The 13242-nt window shown below is 34.0% G+C and overlaps 1 protein-coding gene across 1 annotated transcript in view; it reads right to left on the bottom strand.

Moving 5' to 3' along the window:
* The window catches only part of nherf1a (NHERF family PDZ scaffold protein 1a), a 52096-nt gene that overhangs the window by 21329 nt on the left and 17525 nt on the right, over positions 1-13242 (bottom strand). Inside the window, exon 2 of the mRNA XM_056469810.1 lies at positions 5383-5553. Coding sequence (XP_056325785.1) covers positions 5383-5553 — 171 coding nt within the window. The remainder of the gene's footprint in view (positions 1-5382; positions 5554-13242) is intronic.

Raw genomic sequence — 13242 nt, 5'->3', positions numbered from 1 at the left:
AGCTAAAAAATTGTCCATAGTATATGTGTTTATGGGTGTTTCCCAGTGATGGGTTGCAGTTGGAAAGTCATCTGATGTGTAAAACATATGCTTGATACGTCGGCGGCTTATTCTGCTGTGGCGACCCCAGATTAATAAAGGAACTAAGCCGAAAAGAAAATGAAAGAAACATTTATATAGTGCTTTTCTCGACACTCAAAGCGCTTTAGACATTTTTTCTTTCTACTATGGATGTCAATGGTTTCAGCTTACTAACATTCTTCAGAATATCTTGTTATTTTATTTAACAGAAGAAGTAATGTCATAAAAGCTAAGAACATCTTGAGTCTGAGTCAATAGTGAGGAGATTTTCTTTTTTGGTTGATCCGTGCCTTTAAATGTAATCAATCACCTAGGGGAGTATGGTGACAACTATTAGTTGTTGTTTTTTACCCTATTGAGCTACGGTGTCTTGCATTAAACGCCTCAGCTCTCCGCAATCTGAGATGAGCCACGGAAGTGGGACTGAAACTAAAAACAAGGATCCTGAGAGCGTGAAAACACTCAATGCTTTCAAGCGCAGCCGCTGAATGAAGCCAGCCCTCAGAGAAAGGCCATTCTGAAGGAAATGAGACGTGGCTTTAAGACAAAAAACCCTTTTCAGTCAGGCCAAAGAGGACCAGATCTACACTCTGAGTAAACAACTATGCCAGTCTTCATGCAGTGACGGAGCATGATTTCTTCAAATGTGTGAAAACTGTGAAAAACCACATGCCCACAGACTGTTACAAACTATATTTGCATACGGACATACACTATACAACAAAGTCTACAATGCCTTTAATGCAAAGAAGCCTGCTAGATGATGTCACATGCTAATTAGAATATTCATGACCACATCATGTTTTCAGGATTTGTTTACTATTTATAAGACGTGCTGATATTCGATAACAGAACATATTGTGATAATGTCATTTCACTCAGCTGCCATCTTTGAAATTCTGTCTGAATGAGGAAACATCATATTCTCCAAAACTGCCAAGCTTACGATTACATTACATATTTGGAATCACCAATAAAATTAAACAACAACCGTTTCATAAGTTTAGGTTCTAATTGTTCGAATCAAACGAAATCAGCATATTTTCAGGTTGCCCAAGCTAATGTGCATGCACACTCAAAAGAAGCGAGATCACGACACCAACCTCCTTTATGGCTGTTCTACACACCATCATCCTCTGGATAATGTTTCGTTTGATCGCACTGGTTTTTTGAAGCAATCTACAACTTGGTCTTGATGATGAATCTCCTCCAGAAATAAAAGCGACTCTTTATTTACAGGTTTGTGGGCGTTTGAGTAATTGCTGTCATGTGATGTGCGTTCGAAAGGACGGACTGTACCTTGTATTCATTTCATACAGATTACAAAACCAAAAAATCTTTTCGTTTTAAGTGTAGTTGGATCATTTAAAAGGATTCAAGCTTTATGTGGATATATTTCTTATGTCTGTAAAGCAAGTATTCACTGAGATTCCAGTGTGTTTGTTAACCACCAAACTGTAGTTAAAGCACATATCTGGTCCGAGAATTGTCAGTCTATAGCAATCAATTATTGGCTCCTGTACTAGTAGGCAGGGCTTCATTAGCCATATTGACCATTACACTTTTCCCTATCAAAACTATACAAGTGTCACGTCTTGTGTATTCTATAGTCTTTGAGTAAGCTCATTAAAATCAAATGCTGCAGTTGTTTTTTTAACCAACATTAACAAAACTTCTGTAAAAAAAAAATTGATTTCTCATTGCCGATGTAATGCTAATTTATGCATTAACTAACATCTAATGAGAACGTATTGTACAGCATTACCTGTTTTTAGGTACACTTTGTTAATTTACTTCATTTGAAACGTTTGTTTACATTGAACATTCATGTAACAAAGCAAAAAACATGAAACGTGGAGTTCTTTCTGTGCATGTTCTAGGGTTGTCACGATACTGGAATTCAGTACCAATCGATACAGAAATTTTAAAAGCGTCTATTTCCCGCTGACATTTGAGGGCTGATTTGCCGTTGTGTTCACAAACTCAACAGAAATGACTGTGATTGGCCGTGAAGGTCATCAGCTCACCGAACTCACTGCTGTTTGCTGAGTGTAACCACAGATACAGGGACACTGGAGCGTTTCAAAGTCTATAAGCTGGCATCTGAGTGATCCGCTGATGAATTGCAGCTCAACAGCACTCAAATGTTAGCGGAAAATGGATGTTATTAAAACTTCAGTATCGATCAGTACGGAATTCCAGAATCATGACAACCCTAGCATGTACCTGTTAAAGAGACTCTTTTTGGAGCTTTTGTCACTATGATGAAAATATACGTATATTATACAATGCATTAAAAAAAAAAATTACATCCAAAACATGAAAAAATCTATTTTATTATAAATAATTATCATATACTTTTTAATTTTCAGATAATCTTTTACTTTAAACAATAATTTTATTGTTACAGCTTATCTGAAATGAATAAATGTAGCACTTACATAGGGACTTGTTCTTTCCTATCAGTCTTTCTAGAACTTTCTTCAGTGACTGTGAGAGTAATAAGTGTATTGAGCGTGTGCTGATATCAGCAGTGAGAGGTGGTGTGATAACATCCGTGTTTCTGGACTCTCCTCCGCCGCTCACTAATCCAGCACTCACACAGAGACAGTCATTACACTGAACACTCCTTCACTCTCAGATAATGAGATTAACACACCGCTCAGCCATTTAGCTTTAACATTCAGAGTCAACGTAAAAATATATGGGCAAAATAATACTGTACAATACTTGATTCTGATAGTAGTACACGATTAATTAGGAATTTGAATGATTATTTTGCCTTTATTATGACAGGGCAGTATACTGGAGTATATAACAAAGTTGGAGAAAAAGAGGGTGGGGGAAGGGGGTATGGGATCGGGAAAGGTCAGGGACTCATATATATATATATATATATATATTTTTTTTTTGTTTTGTTTTTTTTTTTTTGTGTTGCTGATAACATTATGCATTCTGTATCCCGGTGTGTCATCACAAAAAAAATTGAAATAGAGGCCGATAGCCAATATATTAGCTCATAAATATAAATATAAAATTTTCTGCATGTCTGCAAACATATGAACAGCTGATTTTACTTTTAAAATCAGCTTGAACTGATCTCTGAACTTTATTAATCAACTATTCTTTTCTAGCGACACGGACTCAAACTCAGGATGCCCGGAGCACAGTTGCCAAAATAAAAAAGAAAAAAAAAGTGGGATTGCTGCTGGTTAATGTCAGTTAAGTGAATGCAATTGAATTAAAATGACAATATTCCTTGTGTATAATATTTAGGTGTAGTCAAGAAAGCACCAAAACTGTACAATATGTTTAAAGGCTGTCAGTGAGAGTCAAAATAGACAAAATGGTTAATTATTGAATAATTATAAATGACACAAAGGCTATATACTTTATCGAAAATATATTATAGCATTATTATTGGTTTCTGTTGCCTTTTTTTTTAATTGCAACTTAATTGCAATTCCCATTCTACCATTAAAAAAGGGAAAACTCCAAAAACAGTTCTGGTCATACTTGATTTTAAGATATAACTATTGTTTTAAGCAAACTTTAAGCGAAGACTTTTAGCTCAATAAACTACTAATTAGCTGCTTTATTAAAAGTTAGTTAGGCAGTAGTTGGGCTTAGGTGTTTGGTAGGATTAGGGATGGTGAATAAGATCATATTTTTAATAGTACAACTAAACAGCCAGTATCAGGGAGGTTATAAGCTAGTAGTTAACAGTTGGAATTTTAAACTAAAGTGCTGTCACATTTTTTATTATTAATGGTGAACGGTGAAAAGTGTTATACAATGAAAATAGTGATTTACTGTATGATTTAATGAATAGAATGTTCAAATAATGTCTTTTTTTAAACAAATATTAAGAAATACTGCAGTTTTTAGCCCCATTCACACATACAGACCTTTCCAATAAATCACCGGCAATTTTCCAGAAAGAGAAGTTGTAACATTACCGGTAATTTTCCAGAATGCTGCTCTGTAGCTATGTTTCCATACAAAAAATGCGAATTAACTTCATGCGCAAAACTGGATTATGGCATAAAATATGTGCGAAAAAAGCAGCGTTTCCATCCAACAAGTCAAAGAGAACAAAATCGTCACTTCCTGATAAACTGGCGCCAAATATCAACAGTAAAAATGGAATTTGCTGCGATAAGAGAAGCTGCATGAATCTTTTCTTCATTTAATAAATGACTTGCACCCCAGAAGGCAGTCCTGACACAGTGAACGTGCAGTGGCACTTGAAGGCGTGAGACGCGGGGCACAGACGCTCTAGATTCTGAAAGTCATTATTAATATAATAACACTAATACTAAGATGATTAAGGTGTCTTAACATGACCAAAACAACATTTCAGATGTTTTACAATGTGCTCAGACTGCTGGTTTATCTAGTCGCACACATTTTTATCATCACACAATCTCTCATCAAATACAGTTTATGCACATCTTTTCTTATCGAATAAAAAGTTTATCCTACTCAATTATGCGAATATGTTTTTTTTAAACACATTCTTTTTGTTTTAAATATTTTATTTATAAGTTTTTTAATATGCACAAAACAGAAAAAAAAAATTGTATAATCTATAATACTTAAAAAAAATGATAGCAAAAAAAAAAAGAAAATGCAAAACATTTGAATAAGAAAATTAATTTCATTCATTTTATTTTCGGCTCATTTATTTTCGGCTTTATTCATCAGGGGTCGCCACAGTGGAATGAACCACCAACTTATCCAGCATATGTTTTAAGGAGTGGATGCCCTTCCAGCTGCAACCCTTCACTTGGAAACATCCATACACACTAATTCACGCACATACACTACAGACAATTTTAGCTTACCCAATTCACCTATAGCGCATGTCTTTGGACTGTGGGGGAAACCGAAGCACCCGGGGGAAACCCACTCTAACACGGAACATGCAAACTCCACACAGAAATGCCAACTGACCCAGATGAGGCTCGAACCAGTGACATTCATGCTGTGAGGCAACCGTGCTACCCACTGTGACGCCCAGTAAATTAACAAAATAATAATAATTATAATAATAATTTTTTAAAAACACACACAAAAACATATACCATTTAAAGTTCATATAATTGTTCCAAACAAAGCCAAAGCAGAACATAGGTACACCTGAAAACTCTATTGTGGTTTGTCCCTGACTGAATCACTCAATACTGATTCACTTGCTCATATTCATTATCTAAAGCCAAAAGCTTTAAGCTGATTGCTGCACATTCCTGAGCTTCACACACAGTTGTTAAATGACTGATTAAATATGGTGTATTATACCTGCACTATTTTATCTTGAGGCCGAAGTCCAGATTTCTCTGCCGGTGAGTCCTCGTCCACCGCCCTGATGTACTGGCCGGGTTTTGTCTTCTCTGTGTGAAGGTTAAAGCCATATCCGGTGGCACCTTTCTTAATGTGACAGAGACGTGGACGCAGCTCGTTCTTCGAGTCCTACAAAGAGACAATAAATACAGAACACCATGAAAACCAAAAAGGGATATGTTGGTATCTCAAAAGCAAAACAATTAGGAAAACATTTCATATGCTATTATATAGTCATCCATTTCTTACAAGTTGTTATCAAGATGAATTCTGAAACGAAATATTCACATGTGACCAACAGATCTGAATGTTAGCGACTATTATTCTTCCCTAGATCACAAATATAGGGAATATATTTTCTCAATATTGAAAATAAGTTTTCTAACTCATTTTCATCTTCAGCACACACCATAAAAGATTTCACTTCACAAAATGTGCAAGAGAAAATCCTAACATACATAAAGAATTTCCGATGCAAATCCACTAAGCCGATGTTGATACACAAACAACTGATTAAACAAAAGTCGTCTGCTTCCTAAAACATTCAAGCTTCCACAATATACCAAGCAACATTTTCCAAACGCAACCACAGAAATGTAAATATAATACAAAGAGAACTATAAAAAGTGAGTAATAACTCTATGTACCATTACAAAGACGATTCGGCACGTCAGCATCCAACAGAAGAAGCACTCAAAAGTAGAAGTAATGAAAGCGACCGGTCATATATGTACTTCCCTCTTTAGCAAACCTGTCTATGATATATGGCTGAAATAACACAAACAGATAAGACATTCAAACATCTACCTTCTGTACACAAGCACATATTGATCCATGAATGAGTCAAAGAAGTCATTATATAGATATTTTTTGGTGTTGCTGATAATGTTGTGCATGCTGTATCCCAGTGTATCATCGAAAAAATAAAATAGGGATGCACCAATTTGGAATTTGACTGATAACTTTCTTTGATGTGCAGGCCGATATATAAACAGATAAACACAAATATACATTTTTCTGCATGTCTGCAAACATATGAACAGCTGATTTTACTTTTAAAATCAGCTCGAACTGATCTCTGAACTTTAAATCAACTTTTTTTTTTATGACTGACTTTCTTTTAAATAAATAAAATATACCACCTGACAAAAAAAGGCACAAATAAAACATTAACAAATTCGAAATACTAGTAAAAAAATAAAATTGTCAGTCAGCTACCACATAATGGGGTTTAACCAGCAGAAATAATACATCAGTTATTGGCTTAAAGATATCAGCCTAATTTTGTTATCAAACTGTTAATGATAACACTAAAAATATAATGTATTTTTACTGATATGGCCACCGATATACTGTATATCATGCATCTCTAAATAAAAATAAATAAATAAACATTACACAATTATTATTATTATTATTATTATTATTATTATTATTATTATTATTATTATTGTTATTATTATGGGGCGGCTCACAGCAAGAAGGTCTCTGGCTAGGCAAGTTATCTGTGTGGTTATGTGTGCTAAAGGTGAATTGGTTAAACTATTGTGTATGTGTTTGAATGAGAGAGCTTAAGGGTGATTCCCAGTACTGGGTTGTGGCTGAAAGGGCATGCGCTGCTTAAAACATATGCTGGAAAAGTTGGCGGTTCATTGCATTGCATGACTACAGCCCCATTGACACCCTCTGCCAATGCATTGTTGAAATTAACAATTGGATGTGCCAAAACTTTCTTCAATTAAACAAAGAGAAAACTGAAGTGATTGCGTTTGGGAACAGAGATGAGGTTCTCAAGGTGAATGCGTACCTTGGCTCTAAGGGTCAAACAACAAAAAATAAGGTCAAAAATCTTGGTGTGACTCTGGAGTCAGATCTGAGTTTCAATAGTCATGTCAAAGCAGTTAGTAAATCAGCATACTATCATCTCAAAAACATTGCAAGAATTAGATGCTTTGTTTCCAGTGAAGACTTAGAGAAACTTGTTCATGCTTTTATCAGCAGCAGAGTGGATTACTGTAATGGCCTCCTCACTGGCCTTCCCAAAAAGACAGTCAGACAGTTGCAGCTCATCCAGAACGCTGCGGCCAGAATTCTGACCAGAACCAGGAAATCAGAGCACATCACACCTGTCCTCAGGTCTTTACACTGGCTCCCAGTCACATTCAGAATAGATTTGAAAGTATTATTACTGGTCTATAAATCACTAAACGGCCTAGGACCTCAATACATTATAGATATGCTCACTGAATACAAACCTAACAGATCACTCAGATCTTTAGGATCAAATAGATTAGAAATCCCAAGAGTTCAGTCAAAGCAGGGTGAATCGGCTTTCAGCTACTACGCCCCTCGCTGCTGGAATCAGCTTCCAGAAATGATCAGATGTGCTCCAACATTAGGCACATTCAAATCAAGACTGAAAACACATCTGTTTAGCTGTGCCTTTACTGAATGAGCACTGTGCTACGTCCGACAGATCGAACTACTATGTTTTTCTCTTCTTTTTAATTCTTTTATAACACATTTTATCAGCTTTTATTTTATTTTATTTTTATTCTTACCATTTTTATGTTTGTTTTTATTTCTCTTATAATTGTTTCTTTTATTCCTGTTTATGTAAAGCACTTTGAATTGCCACTGTGTATGAAATGTGCTATATAAATAAACTTGCCTTGCCTTGCCTTGCCTTGCATTGTGGTGACCTCGTATAAATCAGAGACTAAGCAGAAGTAAAATGAATGAATGAATACTATTATTATTATTATTATTATTATTATTATGTGTGCAGGGCTTGACATTAACTTTTTTAAACACCAGCCACTGTGGCTAGTAGATTTTCAACATTACTCGCCATTTTTACTAGCCACAATTTTGTTGTTGGGAACATATATTTTCTATGCATAATTTTGACTTTGGCATACTAAAATTACTTGATTTAGATTTTGTGTTATGTCCACATGCCTCCTCATTCATTTCACTTTTTGTGTGTGTTGCTCATAGCTTGCTCAATGAGCATGAGCAAATGAGTTGTGTCCCATTGCAATTAGTTTTTATTTCACTTGACTTTTCAGGGCTCAAAATTAAGGATTTACCAAATTTATCTCTGACCACACCAAACATAAATTAATTATTATTTCTTAGCCACAAAATGTAAATGTGTCAAAACAAGCAAAATATAGCTGTATACATGCACTTTCAAATTCAAATTTAACAAAAAGACATTTAAAAAAGAACTATTGTCATGTATCTAAAATATGCACAGTAATCCGTCCTGGCAAAGGTCCCAGATCACCAGTTAACTACAAATAAATAGGGAGTCAATCTCATATTAAAGCAATGTTATTGTAAAAATATGACAATTAAACCATATTCACAAAAATAACTGTAAGCAAAAGAAAGGTAAAAGGTACCTAGGTAAAAAACATACCGTGAGTGATAATGAAAGAATAATGATGCGCACACAGTTAGTGTTAGGCCTGTTAATAATCTGTTAAAAGAATAATTAAAGATTTTTTTTTTTTATCTTGAGCTCTTGAAAGCAACAGGATTGTGGGTGCATGAGCATCGCTTTTTGTCCGGTTGAACAAGAGGGGTACCTCAGCCAATGAGGGCAAAGGGGCAGAGGCTCTAGCCACCGGGCCACCCCCCTATGCACGGACCTGTGTGGATGTTTCCCAGGATGGGTTGCGACTGGAAGGGCATCCGCTGCGTTAAAATGTGTTGAATAAATTGGCAGTATGGCAACCCCAGATTAATAAAGGGACTAAGCCGAAAAGAAAATGAATGAATGAATGAATGAATAATAATAATAATAATAATATGTAATCCTAAATAAAAGCACTACATGAAGTACAATAAAGCAAAACAGATTAATCTGTTTTTTTTTCCTGCTTTTTTTTCACACGCACGCACGCACACACACACAAAATAAAAAAATCTCAAAATCATTATCTCTGTACCCCGCAGGTTATATACTCTTCAGGTTGTGAATTACATTTATATAGTGATACAGCAGACAATTATAGACAGTGTTGTTGGGTTTTTTTATATAAAAAAATAAATAAAAGTAAAACAATAAAAAGAATTGTCAGTCAGCTAGCACATGAAGTGGTTTAACCAGCAGGAAATAATACATCATTTATTGGCTAAAAGATACTGATTTTGTTTTCGAACCAATAACATTAAAAATATAATTTATTGGCCGATATCTGGCCACCGATATACCGTGCATCCTTAAATAAAAATAAACAAACATTACACCATTTTTTTCTTTATTATTATTATTATTATTAGTAGTAGTAGTAGTAGTAGTAGTAGTAGTAGTAGTACTAATATTATTATTATTACTGTTGTTTTTATTATTATTATTATTATCGTGTATGTAGATGTTTAATCTCTGTATATACATACACACACACACAATATACACACTTGTCTTGTACATACCAGTTTCATCAATAATAATAGTAGTAATAATAATAATAATAATAATAATAATAATAACAAAAACAACAACAACAATAATAATATAATATGTACTTTTAAATAAAAACACTTAATTTTTTTTACATTAACTTGTCCAATGTTGTAGTTTTTTAACTAACACAGAGCAAATGCAAATCAAAATACTAGTAAAAAAATTAATTAATTTATTAATTGTCAATCAGCTAGCACATGAAGAGATTTAACTAGCGGAAATAATACATAATTTATTGGCTAAAAAAATATCGGCCTAATTTTATTTTCGAACCGATAACATTAAAAATATCATTTATCGGCCGATATCTGGCCACCGATATACCGTGCATCCCTAAATAAAAATAAATAAACAAACATTACACCACTTTTTTCTTTTTTTCTTTCTTCTTCTTCTTATTATTATTACTATTATTATTATTATTATGTGCATGTATAATCTATGTATATGCATATGTTTACACACACACACAATATACTCACTTATCTTGTACATACCAGTCTCATCAATAAAAATAATAAAATAATAATAACAATAAATAATAATTATAATAACAATAATAATAATAATAATAATAATAATTGTAATCTTAAATAAAAACAATAACTAAAGCACAAAAGATTAAACATTTTACATTAATTTGTTTTATACATTTAAAAAATAATTAAATTAAATTAAATTAAATTAAATTAAATTAAATTAAATTAAATTAAATTAAATTAAATTAAATTAAATTAAATTAAATTAAATTAAATTAAATTAAATTAAATTAAATTAAATTAAATTAAATTAAATTATCCCAAAATCATTACCTCAGTACCCCACAGTATATAAATACTTTTCAGGTTAAGAATTACATTTATATAATGATATTGCAGACAATTATCTCCAATGTTGTTGTCAAATGCAACTTTGAAACTGTGTCCAATGTGCTCATTATACGCCAACACTGATAATGCCAAATACAAAGCTGCAATGCACAGGAGAGCTGCTCTTCCAGGAAACCGGAGAGAGGTGTGGACTGAAGGGATAGAGCTAGGGTCACTGAATGTGGGCTTCACTATTAACAATAGCTGCTCTTCCAAAAAAAACTGGCTTCAGGCTAACTACAGTTCACAGACCCTGCTCACAAGAACATAGATATCATCATTACTGTCCCTCAAAGACTACAGCCAATAATGAAAGAACAAACTCTGACAGGTGACTATGCAAATTCAAGACCTATCTGAGCTCTGATTAGCATAGGCTTAGCTAGCAGAGGCCATATGTTACGCTAAGAGTTTAATCCCTCCTGCCGAACACAAGGCCTCAACTGCAGAGCTCTGTTTACAGATGGTTTGTGGCATAGTGGTTAAAACACAGGCTTGGTGATCAGAGCAATGAGCTATTTGTGCCCTCGATCAAAGTATTTAAAGGGCTAGTTCACCCAAAAATGAAAACTTGCTCATCATTTACTTGTTATACAGGAGTTTCTTCCTTATATTGAACACAAATTAAATCTTTTACATAATGCTGGAAACTGACTGGCCCCCACAGTAATAATTTTGCTTACTAAGGTTGTCAATGGCTACATGTTTCCAGAGTTCTTCAATGATCTTCTTTTATGTTAAAAGGATGAGTAAATTGTTGTTTTCAAGGTTGTTGTAACAGTAATGTAAGCGTACGTGTAAATGCTATGAGGTGTTACTATGCAGTTTCTGATGCTTTGCTGGTTGTTTACAGCCCTCTGTGATATTTTTTTGTCATTAGTGGTCAGTCAAAGTAGCATGTTATGTTTTCCATGTTAATCTGAGTTTTTTTGTGCTAACCAACCACAATGATGAGATAAACATATAGTGACGGAGGATACTAGTTTAGAAATGGTTCCTATTTTTGTATTCAAGGTTTGAACAGAGAACACATAATCTATGACAATGAAACTCTTGCTGAATATTTACTTTATTTAATATTTAAAGGCTTTGAAGATCATCATTATCAATAGAGCCACAACCGATAGGGATAAAAAAAAAAAGGGAAAGTTCAACCAAAAACACTTTAAGTTTTCTCATTTTCTACTTGTTCAAAACCTGTTTGAGTTTCTTTCTTTTGTTGAACACAAAGAAAGATATACTGAATTTACTTCCATAGTCTTTGGTTCCTTCTAGATCGCTGCTTTTTTGCAACATTCTTCAGAATATCTTCTTTTTAACTAGAAAAAAATTCATAAAACTTTAGAACCGCCTGAGTAAAATGCACCTCAGATTTTAAAAATACATTACAATCATGAACTCTATGTGAACAAGCAAATGCACTGAGAAACACAAATATAGAGGATCAGCAGGGGACTATATGCCAGAATACTCTCATTCCACTTTTCAATTACAAAATAGTTGAACAAAAATGTAAATTTATGCATAGGATGTATCTGATCCCACTTCATTTGGGCAAAATGTACCCCAATGTATCATCCAGGTGTCACCGATGTAAAACCTATTCAGGACCAATCATACATATTTTTGGGGACTGCAAAAAGCTAAATTCTTTTCTGGAAAGCAGTACAGGACTTCACAGCTAAAGCTTTGCAAATTTTATTACTCTATAGAGAGATTTGGCATCATTTTCTATCTAGCAAAAAAATGCATTTTGCTCAACTGGAACCAACAAAACCTCCAACATTTGAATAACATATGAAATAATGCTATTGAACAATATACAAACTACTTAAGAAACAAGAGTGATGTCTTTCAAAAATATGGATGTCTCTAATAAACCTCTGACTAAGCTATGAAGCATGCTATCGATCTCAGATGCAGAAAAGCTAGTTCATGCTTTTATGACTTCTAGGCTGGATTACTGTAATGGTCTGTTTGCCGGTTGCCCAGCATCCTCTAATAACAAACTTCAGCTAGTACAAAATGCAGCACCAGAGTTCTTACCAGGTCTAGAAAATATGATCATATCACCCCAATTTTATCCTCCTTACACTTACACCTGAATTCCGTATTGATTATAAAATATTGCTTCTTACCTATAAAGCATTAAATAGTCTAGCTCCTGTTTATCTAACCAACCTTTGGTCTTGCTACAATCCAACCTGCTCTTTTCGATCTTAAAACTCAGGGCTTCTAGTAGTACCCAGAATAGAAAAGTTTACTAAAGGAGGTTGAGCCTTTTCATTTATGGCTCCTAAACTCTTTTCTGATAATGTTCGAGACTTAGACACACTCTCTCAGTTGAAAACTAGATCAAATACCTATCTTTTAAGTAAAGCATACACACAATGCATCACACAACGATATGATGCATGAGTAGACTTGCTAAACCACCTGTAGGACACCCTCCTCCTGTCTTAATGCATCAGG

Source organism: Danio aesculapii, chromosome 12 (genome assembly GCF_903798145.1).
Source record: "Danio aesculapii chromosome 12, fDanAes4.1, whole genome shotgun sequence".
In the NCBI taxonomy this organism is placed as follows: domain Eukaryota; kingdom Metazoa; phylum Chordata; class Actinopteri; order Cypriniformes; family Danionidae; genus Danio; species Danio aesculapii.
This window is presented reverse-complemented; position numbering and strand designations above follow the sequence as displayed.